The 14,153-nt window shown below is 38.1% G+C and overlaps 1 protein-coding gene across 4 annotated transcripts in view; it reads right to left on the bottom strand.

The window, feature by feature from the left end:
- The window catches only part of LOC150080269 (uncharacterized), a 604,576-nt gene that overhangs the window by 265,602 nt on the left and 324,821 nt on the right, over positions 1-14,153 (bottom strand). For all 4 annotated transcript variants that reach the window (XM_090381639.1, XM_090381640.1, XM_090381641.1 and 1 more), the window contains one exon: positions 3,897-4,079. In XM_090381639.1, coding sequence (XP_090237765.1) covers positions 3,897-4,079 — 183 coding nt within the window. The remainder of the gene's footprint in view (positions 1-3,896; positions 4,080-14,153) is intronic.

Here is a 14,153-nt window from a genome sequence, read left to right as displayed (position 1 = left end):
AGTGACAACAGAACCATCTGGTTTTGACAGAGGTGGGAGCAGAGATAGGCAAAAGTTGCGGCCAATAGCTTTGGCAAGAGACCAGAATGCTCAGCTACCATTAGGGCAAAACACAAGTTTTCTACTCTTAGCCTGTTTAACCTAGCTTGGATTGATTAATAACTGCTTTACAATGTTGCAAGCTTTGGTGTAAGCTGAAAATGAAAAGAACTGGAAACAAGCCAATTATGATATGCAACATTCTTCTCTTGAACAGCCTTAGCACATTTATTGGAAAACCAAGGTTTAGATAAAGGACAAGATTTTAAAGTTGAGTGTGGAATAAAGGATTCCATTCCTATACGAATAATTTCACTGACACAATCTGAGCAAACGCTGACATCAGAAGTTTTGAAACAGTAATCTGACCAGGGAAAAGAAGAAAAGAAATTTCGCAGGTCATCCCATTTTGCATTCTTGTAATGCCAAACAATACAAGGTTGGGAATAGCCATGAAATAAAGGATGTAGAGCTGCTGGAATGAGTACAGAGAAGGGCAACAAGATTAGTAAATGGAACAAAGGGTTGCTCTTACGAAGAAAGGCTTAAGTTTTGCAAATTACAGTGTCTGGAGACTAGGCACCGGCGAGGTGATCTGACAGAGGTGTATAAAGCCTTGAATGGTTTGAGCATGCTCGATGCTGATGGGATTCTTTCTCTTGCTCAGAATAATCACCTGAGAGAGCATAAATTTAAATTGAGGAAAGACAGATGTAGGATAGATGTGCGGAAATTTGCCTTTAGCCAGCGGGTAGTTGGTTGGTGGAACAGACTTCCCTCCCTTGTTGTGGAAGTTAATAGCCTAAATAAATTTAAGGCTCAGCTGGACAGGTATTTCAAACGAACGGAGGGGTGAAGTGGAAGTTTTTTTTTTTTTTTTTGGCTGATGCTGCACAAGCTTGCTTTCTTGCATCATATACCTCTACTAATGCTAATTCCTCCATTGGAGAAAAGACAATCACCAAGTTGTGATCTGAGGTGCCTAAAGTACCACTCACTTCGACCATGTACTTAAAAGGATTGTTTGTGAGAAAAAGATCAAGCATGTTGGCTGTATGGTTAGGATTGTCCAGTATTCTGGTAGGTAAATGAACAATCTGTGCGAGGTCATTAGTAATTGCACAAGACTCAGCATCTCAACCAGCTGGGTCTGTGTGACTAGAAAACTGAAGCCAGCTGGAGTTGTGAACATTAAAATCACCAAGGAAAATTACCTCACCGTTAGGAAAGTTGGACTGGAGAAAGTCAAGTTGCAAAGAGAGGAAGTCAAATAGTCATTCTCCCAAATCCACTAATCACTTGTGATTAGTGGAGTTGGGAGAATGGTAGAGACAACAGATGAATTTGACAGAATGAGGTAGAGAGATTTTAAGCCACAGAAGATCAAAAAGAGGAGATTTATCCATTCAACTTATGTTTTCTGGAACAACTTTCCTTCATGTGTATTTTTTGAAAACTACAATTTACAGAAATTCAAGTATAATGTCAGCAAGTACCCTTCTTCTGTCTTCTCAACCTTCAACTCACACATGGTACTACGTTCAATAGGTTCTAATGCTTTTCATGTTTGGGGATTTCATACATACATATATATATATATATATATACAGTAAACCCCCGCTATTTGCGGGAGTTACGTTCCTGAGAAATGTCGCGAATACCGAAAATGCGAATACTGAGTTATGGCTCCCATAGTAATAAAGGGGTTCCGTTCCAAAGTATGAAATATATAAGAAAAACTAGTCTAAAATTTTGTCTATGTATGTGTTATATGTACCTTCATAATATGACTATGTACATAGACTGTAGTGAATTGCAAGCATATGGCATCGAAACGAAAATAAGAAACAATTTAATATTAAATGTAATATTTATTAGAAATTTCAAACAAATCTTTCAAACCAGCACCTTTGCTGGCTAAAAAACGTATCCCGCCAGAGCTATCACCACTTTCGCTAAAGTGTTGATAAAGGAGTTTTGCCTTTTCACGAATGATGAGTGAACTTAACGGAATTTTATTTTGAGTTCGGTCTTCTATCCACAGATTTAAAGCCTTTTCCATATTTCCTAATTTAACATCACGAGTTACAGAGCAAATTTTTGAAACAATTAGCGCGTTTTCACGGACACTACGGCGGATTTTTTCTTCCGATTTTTTGATTGATCGTAACGTTGACTCATTGATTTTATAATGTTTTGCCACTGAGGAGACACTTTAACCATTAGAAATTTTGTCTAATTACTCAATTTTATTCACTAATGTCATCACCTTCTTTGATATTTTCACATTTCTCTTGTTATTCGTAGCCATATTTTTGTACGGGTTAGAAAGAACTTGTCCACAATAAAGTCACTTTCATCCGTTAACACACTCGAAAAAGTCTGTTTTACACTGCAAAACGGTAGATTTATCACTTTTGTAAGCATATCAATTTATAAATTGATAAATTTATTTAATTTATAAGCATATAAATTAAAAGCAAACGACAAAAACTTCCATTACAAGCGCATAACACATACTGAACAAGGATTAGCGAGAAACATCCACACTCGCGATTTTGTCACCCCTCTCCCCCCACCCACTGAGCGCTGTTTTGACCAGGAAAGATAATTGTAGCCACGCCCATGATTTTTTATGGCGGATAATATTCACGGCGCTTTAAAATTCACATTTTAAATGCAGCGATTCCATGACCATTATTGGCCTCGTGGTCCTCTGTCAAGATGGGGCATGATGGTCAGTCTATCTTATTTTAATTTATTTTGATTTTGTTATCGTTTGGTAGTTCCTTTAACCCTCTTTTGGTATATTTCACGCCTTTTGGAGCTGGTACCTTTCAGGGGGGGTTCCGCTAAATTAATAAATAATTGGCATTATCCTAAATTTTGTATAGTTTTTGTTAATTGGATTTAAAGATCGAAATTATATAAGGGTTTCTGGGCTACTAATTATATCTATTTCTTTTTTCGTTTGATTGTTTATTTGGGTTATTTTATGTTAATTTTCGCTCTACAGTTTTTACCATACTACTGGCCTATGTTATATTTTATTAAATTTAAAAAATTGGATATATATATATATATATATAAATCTTTGTGTAGGAAAGTTTCTAATTTATTATTTTTTTTAACGTTCAACAAAAAATTCTAAATAAACTGATTTGTATGCTTCCATTCAGAATGGAAGCATACCAGCAATGTGCTGATGCAATTATTCAGCATGCATACCAGTAATCACATATGCTACTCTAAGACCACAGCCACAATTAAATAACATAGACCACACTTAATGACAACTTAATATTTAGACATACAAGTTAGTGTAATGAATCAGTTCTGTACGTAGTAAATCACTACTTACACTGAAGTTAGTGAAACGGCATCGTTTTCATTACATCTCAAACACAACAAGTCGCCTGTCACTGTACCACTTTGGATAAGTAACGCTTCTCCATTAGAGAAGACTATTGTTACTTAGTCTCAGTGGATCCCACCACCTAGATGGACATTTCAGGGCTATTTGGCCCTTCATCGGTGGGTGGGTACCTGGTGGTATAATGAGTGACTGGATTGTCATACTTGTTATACCATCAGGTACCTAACTACCCACCAAGGAAGGGCCAAACAGCCATCTGGGTGGTTGTATCCACTGAGAATAAATGATAGCATTACTTATTCAAAATAGTACAATAAAAATACTAAACTAGTTAAGGGATGGAGATGTGAGATGTTCAAGCAATGAATATCCATGAATAAATAAATAAAGCTTGAGGTCTTTAAAACATATAGATAAAAAGAGTTGATTGCAATGTGGTAAAGATAATTAAAAATACATTCAAACAGGAAGACATACATACTTAGGTCCCGTGTACCCTGCAGGACAAAAGCAGGTTCCGTTCACAGGATCACATAAAGCTCCATTGTTGCAACTGCAAGTGTTTTGGCAGCTACTCCCATAAGTGAGTGCAGGGCACGAACGAGAACAATCTTCTCCAGTCCATCCAGGATTGCATTTACAATTACCTGTGTGTGGATGACACCTGTGCAAGAATTATTATATTTTTTAAAATAATCATAATTTTTGTCTTATGAGTTTTTCATATAGTCAGTCCTCGACTTATGATGCTCCATTCTTATGACATTTACTACTTAAGGAACATGCTCCATTAAGGTCCTGATCCACACTTGTGAAGCTAAGTTGGCCAGCCGGCCTGATATATAAAATAGTTTCTTATCTTGATTATTATTTATTTATTGATTTGACAAAGCATATGAGTATGCATGCATATGTAATTCAGATAGCTAATTGGGTTAAATCTATGGAAAATAGTGATTATTCTATTTAGTAGTGGTTCTTGACTTACTGACGGTGGGAAAACTACATATTGTTTACTATTTTTTAAATATATTTGGTCTTAAATTTTCTCTTATCTGGATGATAAGAGAAAATCAACTGTGACATATTTCTGGTTCTCTGGAACAAAGAACCCTATTAATGGATATAAAGATGAGTAATTAGGAATTCTGGGAAAGGTGAGACACCTGCAAACAACAGTCAAGCCTTGAATATTCCTTGAACTTCTGCTCCAATGCAAGAAACAGTAATATTCAAATAGCAAGTGGGATTTACTACTAATGTTAGAATATTTCTTATCATTTGGATGAAGGATCAAACTCCAATATTTTAAAGCCCAAATTTTTTACATTGCTCTCATAGAAACATGTGCTTTATTCAAGACAATTTTCAGGAATCAGTTGAGTCATAAGTGTGAGGACTATCTATATATAAAAAACATATTGCACAATTGATACAGTACTTATGCAGCAATTAATTTTGCAAAAAATATCAAGAAAACTGCAGCAAATTCACAAGGGCTCAATCTATATAATGTCAACAGTTAGATATGGGTCCCAATAAACTGCAATATATTTAATACTGTCATTTTAATCAACGGCAATCAATAAAATCACACATTCAGAGTAAAAGGCTGTTAATTCCAATCATATTTTGGCAAATTATTATAAATAACAGTTCCATAAGTGTGCAATATAAAACTTCCAAGGAGGATTTCTACCAATGCTATTTAGATAGGGACAAAAAAAAAAGGAAAAAAAAAGAAGAAAAAAAAAAGGTTCCTTCCTTACTTATCTCCAATGTAACAAGATAACCAATGAGCTTTTCTCTTTTTATTTTACCAATATCCTACAATTCAATGTTTCCTAAACTGTGCTCAACGGACCTCGTAAATCCCATAACTTAGAAAAGTGGCCCATGGGATGTGATAATAACACACGGCTGATTTTACAGTAAAATCCAATTAACAGTGATAAAAGATACAGGTATGCCTGTAACAACCTAACATATACTTACATCTGTTAAGTATGAATATACACTGATGAACCAAAACATTTTCACCACCTATATAATATGATGTTGGTCCTCCATGTGCAGCCAAATCAGTTTGTACCCAGCGAGGAATGGATGCTACAAGATTTCTAAATGTGTCTTGTGGTATCTGGTACCCACATGTAACCAGCAGATCCTTTAACTCCTGTAAGGTGCGTGGTTGAGATGCCGCAGATTGGAGTTGCTGTTCCAACACAAACCACAGATGATCGATGGGACTGATGTCTGGAGAATTTGGAGAGCAGGGCAATACCGGGAAGTCTTCTTCATGTTCCGCAAACCAGTCTCGAACAATCTGGGCGGTGTGGCATGGTGCATTATCCTGGTGAAAATCAGCACCGCCAGAGGGGAAGACCGCTGCCATGAAAGGGTGTACCTGATCAGCAATGACGTTTAGGTGTTGTGTGTTGGGTTGCCTGAGCGGAGCCCAGAGTTTCCCCCATTAGCCATTGATGTTTAGGTAGGTGGTAGATGTCAGAGTGCCCAGCACATGGATGACTGGACCCAGGGTATCCCAGCAGAACATTGCTTAAAGCATGACATCGCCAGCACCAGCCTGTTTTCATCCCACGGTACATCTAGGTGCCATCACCTCCCCAGGTAAACGACGCACATGTACCCGGCCATCCACATGGTGCAACAGGAAACGTGATTCACTGGACCAGACAACCTTCTTCCAATCACTCAAGGTCATGTTTCGATGCTCGCATGCCCATTGTGAGTGCTGTCATCAGTGAACTGTGGTTAGCATGGGCACTTGGAGTGGCCTGCGACTATGCAGCCCCATTTTCAGCAGGGTTCGATGTATTGTGTGTTGTGATACACTACTCCCGTCAGCAGCATTCTGATTACTTGCGAATGCACAACAGTCGCCCTTCTGTTGCCATGTGCCAATCGGAAGAGCCTTCGAGTATCGATGAGCCATGGTTGTCCCAACACCTTGCCGGCAGTTCGTGGGTTCTCCCTCCTTGGACCACTTTTCATAGGTACTAACCACGGCTGAATGTGAGTTCTCCACCAGCCATGCCATTTCGGACATGCTCTGATCCAGTTATCTGGCCATTACAATTTGGCCTTTGTCAAACTCACTTAAGTCTGCTGCCTTTCCCATCTGAAGAACAAGAGTAACACTGATTAACGGAGCTCATTATCAGACGTTTTTATACTGTGTCCCGACCCGCGCATGCGCCGTAGTTCACCCGCAGCGTTTCGATTTGCATAACAACTTACTGGTCATAATGTTTTGGTTCATCGGTGTATATCGCTGTATTTAAAAAATAGTTATTATATATTTTCAAGTAATTAAATATTCTTTTGTGGCCCATGACTGTTATTTCAAACATGTGTGACGATCTAGGTTCGTACTTGTAATTAGCAAAGGCATATGATTTTTTTTTTTTTTTATGAAAACCCCAAACACAAAAGGTATCAAAACCTATAGTACTTAGTACCGTGTATGGGTTGAAGGAGAAGTATGGGAGGAGGGGGGAGGGTCGGAAACTTTGCTCTAGAGACTAAACATGGGTTTCACCACTTCAAGCCTCCAATAAGCAAAGTGATGCAAGAAAGCAAGATTACATAGCATCAGCCAAAAAAAAAAAAACACCCTTATTTCACCCATCCACTCGCTCCAAATGTTTGTCCAGTCCTGCCTTAAATCTATTTAAGCTATCAACTTCTACAACGACAGATGGAAGTTTGTTTCACCAATCAACCACCCGCTGGCTAAAGGCAAACTTCCGCACATCTATCCTACAACCGTCTTTCCTCAATTTGAATTTATGCCCTCTCAGGCGATTATTCTGAGCAAGAGGAAGCATCCAATCCGCATTTAACATGCTCAAACCATTCGAGGCTTTATACACCTCAATCAGATCACCTCGCAGGTGCCTAGTCTCCAGACACTGTAATTTGCAAAACTTTCTTTATAAGAGCAAACCCCCTTCTTTCCATTCACTAATCTTGTTGCCCTTCTCTGTACTCGTTCCAACAACTCTACATCCTTCTTAAAATAAGGTCTTAAAATAAGACCTGTAAACAGTACTAAAGCTGTGGCCTGACCATTGCCTTATACAAGGGGATAATCACCTCCTTATCTCTGCCAGAAAAATTCCAGTATATCATTGACAAGACACCATGAGCTACTCTTGCAGGCTGACTGCACTGCTCAGAAAACTTCATATCTGCCTGCACAATTATCCCCAGGTCCTTTTCATTCTCTACCGCTGTAAGTGTGATACCACAGAGTTGATACTTTACTCTGGGATTACTGCTTCCCATATGTAGTACTTTACATTTTTCAATATTAAACTTCATTTGCCATCTCTCAGCCCATCTGCTCAACTTTTCAAGATCTTGTTGCAGCAATGTACTGTCAGTGTCATTAACAACCCTGCCAACCTTCGTATCGTCTGCAAACTTGGACATTAAGCTTGATATACCAATAATCAATATCATTTATAAATACAGAAAACAACAATGGACCCAACACTGAACCCTGAGGGACTCCACCAATAACTTTAGTCCACGAAGGGCAGTGTCCATTGATTACCACTCTCTGTCTTCTCCCACTCAACCAGTCATTCTTTTTTATCATTCAGTGTTTTTTTGCTTTATCCATAGCAGCAATTTTTGCCTCCAATGTCACACTGCTCCAATTTGTGCAGCAGTCTTCCATGTGCAACAGTATCAAAGGCTTTTCTAAGATCCAAATAAATGATATCAAAGTTATTCTTTGCATCTAATTCCTTTGTGACTACATCATAGTATCCAAACAAATTAGTCAGACAAGACCTCCCCTTAACGAAAAAAAAACCATGCTGTGTCTGAGCTATAACTGAAGTCTTGTCTAGATGATCCTGCAATGCTTCTTTAACCACTGCCTCCATTAATTTTCCTTGAACAGAAGTTAAACTAACAGGTCTGTAATTACTTGTGTCTCCATTTGATCCTCCTTTGTGAATTGGGGTCACATTTGCATATCTCCAGTCCATGGGTACCTCCCCTGAGTCCAGGGAAGCTCTCATAATTATGGCTAAGGGTTTGCTTACTTCGTTTGCTGCCTCCTTCAATATAACTGGATAGATTCCATCCACTCCAGGTGCCTTTCTTGTGTTTATCTTCAACAATTTCTCTTCCACTTTATTCTCAGTTATTACAAGATTATCTAGCTTACTGCCAGAGTTGAATACACCTCTGGCATTCCCCTCCCTGAATAACTCCTCACGTGTGAATGTTGATGCAAAATATTCATTTAGTTTGTTAGCTACCTGAGCAGGATCATCAACAGTTGGACCATTGATATCAAGTGGAACAATCTGATTCATCCCTTTCATTCTAGAGTTTGCATAAGTAAAGAACTCTTAGCTGTTTTTCTTTGCATCCTTTACCAAAGATTTCTCATAATCTGCCTTCGCCTGCCTAACCTCCTTTGTAACTTGGTTACAGACCAACTTATATCTATCATAGGCTTCTGTGTCACATGTTAATTTATATGTATCCCATGCATTTTTCTTCTCTGTCACATGTCTAATTAGTTCATCTGACCTCCATTTAGGCCTAAATCTTGAACAATATTTCTTTATTGGTATGAAAAGCCTAGTAGCTTCCATGATTAATTCTTTGAATGCTTCCCATTTTGAATTTGCTGTTCGTAACATCATCAGTTGGTTCCACCGTATAGAATTAAAATACTGTCTCAAACCATCGCCTTTATGAAAGCAAAAACCCTTCCCTTTACCCCTGATGGTAGTTACCTCTTTGAGTAAATCCCATTTCGGCACACTGTGATCACTACCACCTAGTGGTTCCTTTATCTGCAGATTCTTGATGCATGAAGAATCACTACTGATAATCAGATCAAAAGTATTACTCCCTCTAGTTGCCTCCCGCACATGCTGCTGTAGAAAACAATCATCCAATAAACCCACAAAAGCCTTTCTAGTGTGTGAGTGACCAACCCACAAATTCCAGTCAATATCTGGGAAATTAAAATCCCCCATTATAAGACACACTAATTTACTGGCCCACTATTTCTCTGCACAATTGCTCATTATACTCATCAGATTCATTAGGCCTATACCACACACCTACTCTCATTTTTCCTTTTCCCAGTGCTTATGTCACACCAAACAGACTCAACATTGCATTGTCCACCCACGTCAATTGGATGCGCTTCCTTTGATTTTATGTGTTTCTTAACTAACAGCGTAACCCCCTTCTCCCTTCCTGTCCCGTCTATCCTTTCTGTACACATTGTATTCCCCAAATTCCAGTTCTGCACTGCTTATGTCTGCGTGACACCTGGGATTACCGCTACCCATATGAAATACCTTACACATTTGCCAATGTTAAACTTCAGTTGCCATTTCTCAGCCCATCTTCCTAATTTTCTGATATCCCAACAATATCTGCCTTTGAAGTCTTGACTAACACTTCAAGCTCATCGAATTTATTAACTATACTCCTAGAACTGGTGTACATGCAAGTATACATGCACCTGTTTCTACTCTTAGTTACCCTAACACGGCCCATGTATTTACTTGTTCCACTGACTCCTAGCAGTCCTGGAAATTCCCACTGCCTTGCTTTCCAGGCTGCTGCTCAATTGCATTTCAATAGAAGTAGTGCAAGAATCACTTTTACCTCTGCCAGCTGCTACCGTTAATCTATTAGTCTGTGTATCCCCCCCCCCAAGCTAGCAGTTTTCCGACTCACCTAACTCTACCTCGATAGCATCAGCAAATATTCTTGCACCCTTTCTTTTTAAGTGTATCCCTTCCCTGTAGAAGCAGTCTCTCCTGTTAATAAGCACAGACCAGGCTGAAAAAAATTCTACTCCTTGAGCCTTGCACAATCTGTCCAGGGCAGAATTGATCGACAAGAATCTCATCATATACTCCCTCCTATCGTGTATGGGCAGAATTGCAGACACTCAAATTCAACCCTAATTCACAGCTTTTTTCCAGCATTGTCTTGTACTTGTTAAGTAATTCTGCCGGTCTCCTACTTTTAATATCATTAGTGCCAATGTGTACAACAATATCACCCTTTGTCTCTATGGTTTCCACCTCAAACATAAAGTGGTTCAAATCTGAAAAAAGGATGGGAAACACTAATTTATTTCGCAATATGTAACTTATAAACCAGATGACTGTGTAAGTTACTATAGGGCTTGGAGACTATGTGTTAAATGAAAAAATCATGGTCTACACGGCTAACAAATGGTCAATGTGATTGGATACTATAATACAGTGAAAGGAACTGGATGCAAAAAATAATTTTGACATCATATTCTTAGATTACAGAAAAGATATTGATACTGTTGTACAAAATGGAGCAGTAAAGCAGTATTGGATATTGCTGCTATGAATAAAGGGATGGTTGAATGAGAATGGATCCTATTTAAATTGAAAAAGTTGTTATTTGTTTGAGAGTGCCAGAGTGCTGTCCATTCTGTTAGGCATGCACCACGAATGATTTGTGGATAGTCTGATGCTGGAACGTGGATATTGGTTAAATCTAAGGTAGATGGATTTTTTGCCACTTTATCGGCCAGTTTACCAGAAATTCCAGAATTTCCAGAAATTCCAGAATGTGCTGGTAATTCTAGAATTTCCAGAATGTGCTGGAATCCAGCAGAAGGTGATCATTTGGTGGTTATCATCTGCTATACAAACTTGGGTAGCAAGGCATTAGGGACAAGTTACTATTGAGAATAAAGGGATGGTTAAGTGAGAGAAGTCAGAGAGATTATTAATGGCCACTACTTTTCACAAACTACTGTTATTAGTGAGTCCCTCAGGATTCAGATCCAGACCTCTTATTGTGAATGGTGCAGATAGGCTGCTATAACAGCTGCTATACAAACTTGGGTAGCAAGGCATTAGGGACAAGTTACTATTGAGAATAAAGGGATGGTTAAGTGAGAGAAGTCAGAGAGATTATTAATGGCCACTACTTTTCACAAACTACTGTTATTAGTGAGTCCCTCAGGATTCAGATCCAGACCTCTTATTGTGAATGGTGCAGATAGGCTGCTATAACAGCTGCTATACAAACTTGGGTAGCAAGGCATTAGGGACAAGTTACTATTGAGAATAAAGGGATGGTTAAGTGAGAGAAGTCAGAGAGATTATTAATGGCCACTACTTTTCACAAACTACTGTTATTAGTGAGTCCCTCAGGATTCAGATCTAGACCTCTTATTGTGAATGGTGCAGATAGGCTGCTATAACAGCTGTTAGGGTCTGTGAATAGTATATAGTAATTTTTCTAGAAGCAAATAGGAAATTATCCTACTTTACAAAACGTACAAGGCAAAGGTGATGCTGCACCTAGAGTACTGCATACAGGTTTGGAAGTCTCATTTTAAGAAGTATGTAAATCTGTTGGAAAAGTTGCTGAGACGAGCAATGAAATCAGTCAGTGGCACAAAAATCATTTTAAAATAATTTAAAAATATAAGTTTCCAATAAAAAATAGAAATTCATTATGTGTACTTGCATCTGTTATAGTGTTAAAATCGTTATCAGAAAACTGCATGGTTTATGTTTCGATATTTCTGTAAATTTTATTATCATTATTAAGTGGAGCAATTTAGGAAATGCATGCAAAATAGGCACGTGAACTTGAGAGTTAAAAACCTAATGACTGAATCCAAAACAGGACTAATAACATTAGTCCACAATGGACACTGCTCTTTGTGGACTAATGTTATTAATAGAGTCCCCCAGGGATCAGTGTTGAGTCCATTGTTGTTTTCTGATATTGATGATATTTATTAATGATATTGATGAAGGTATATCAGGATTAATGTCTAAGTTTGCAGATAATACAAAGATTGGCAGGGTTGTTAACAACACTAATGACAGTAGGCTACTGCAACAGGATCTAGAAAAGTTGGGCAGATGGGTTGAGAGGTGGCAACTGAAGTTTAACATTGAAAATTGTAAAGTACTGCATATGGGTAGCAGCAGTGCTTTTTTTGTAAAAAAATAGGTGCCGGTACTCATTCTTTGCTTTGAGGAAAAATTGAGAATTAAAAGGATATGAAAAGTACTCTGAAAAATTTTTTTCCCTGATATTGTTACTTTAGTAGTAATGTTTTTGAATTAAGAACAACAGATTTAGTATATTAACATAGTTTACTAAGCATAAATTTATTATTCAAGTATATAAAAAAATAATTAAATGTGAGTAAAATAAGTAAATAAATCAGTCATCTACTGAGTGCTGGGCATCCCCCGGATGAAAGGGTCCGTAGTAACGAATGGTCATTAGTGTAGTATCTCAAATAGAGAGCTTTATGGTAACTGAAAAAAAAGTTTCCAGTACCCCAGCTTGGCCTAAAACCAAGGAACTAACGAAAACGTTGTCTATTTGAGTGTTTCCAGTTGTGAGTGACAAGGATGGGAGAAGCAACTCCTACTTCTTCCTGGAGAAGCGATTAAACTCTTGTGGGAGAAGCGACTGGCAGGTGAGGGCCGTGCAAGGCTCAGCGCAGGTGCCTACCCACCACTGGCGCCTCAACACTGGCTCTGAGTACCTCCTTGCCGGGACAACTCCGGCTTTGAAAATTTAAAAAAAAATATTTTTAGTCTCAAAATTTATAAATGACCTTTATTGAATTATTAACTAACTATTTAGCAACCTTTTTGTCACCAAAAGGAGAGTTACTTAGTACAAAGAAGCTCGCTATCGAAGTGCAATATATATATAACAGAGCTCTTTCCAACGGTGTATAATAAGCTATAGGTTGTCAACAACAATTTTTGTCCCCCCCCCACATTTCTTGGACAAATTTTTGTCAACAATGATCAAAATAGCATTATGTTGGCCCACATGATATACAAACCCATGCAAAATTTCGAGTCAATAGGTTGAGTGGTTCCAGAGATACAATGCTACGACAGACAGACAACTGAGTGACATTATAAGGGGTCTTTCGTTAGACTACGGACCCTAAAAATAATAAGTAAAAATAAATAACATAAGTAAAATTAATTTCATAAAGTTTTTGTAGAATATTCCAAATTTTTATTAAGTTTTCATCCGACACCCTATGCCGACTTCTTTTCTTCCTCTTTCTGTGTCGGTTGCTGAATGACATTTCCAAAGCAGCCATGAATCGACATATTTTTCTGGATCGAAGCGGGTCAGCAGTGGGCATACAAATTTAAGAAACAGTATGAAGAAACTGTTTTTGTCATCAACGAAGCTCTTGTTGGGCTGACGATAAGATTCATTTGTGAAAATCCTCGTTTACATTGACTCGATGAAATTGGTATCGTACTCGGAGCGTCCAACAAATGCTTCAATTCTTCCGAAACCATCTTTTCAATTAGGTATCGCCAAAATCCACGAATTGTATCTCTTTCATTTAACTGTAACCTAATTGACAATTTTCTAACTTCATTTTCACCAAATATATTTATAGGTGGTAGATGACTTTCATCAACCGGTGAAATACCACCACTTTGCTTATTGGAGGCTTTAAGTGGTGAAACCCATGTTTAGTCTCTAGAGCAAAGTTTCCAGCATTCCCCTCCCCCCATACTTCTCCTTCAACCCATGCACGGTACTAAGTACTATAGGTTTTGATACCTTTCGTGTTTGGGGTTTTCATAAAAAAAAAAAAAAAAAAAAAAAATATCAACAATTCATGTTTAGAAGGATTAATACCTTCGTTGTCCTCATTTTCCTTTCT

The sequence above is a fragment of the Mastigoproctus giganteus genome, chromosome 9 (assembly GCF_048544385.1).
Source record: "Mastigoproctus giganteus isolate SK-2022 chromosome 9, ASM4854438v1, whole genome shotgun sequence".
Taxonomy (NCBI): Eukaryota; Metazoa; Arthropoda; class Arachnida; order Uropygi; family Thelyphonidae; genus Mastigoproctus; species Mastigoproctus giganteus.
Note: the sequence above shows the minus strand (reverse complement) of the source record. Positions and strands in the feature narration are given on the sequence as shown.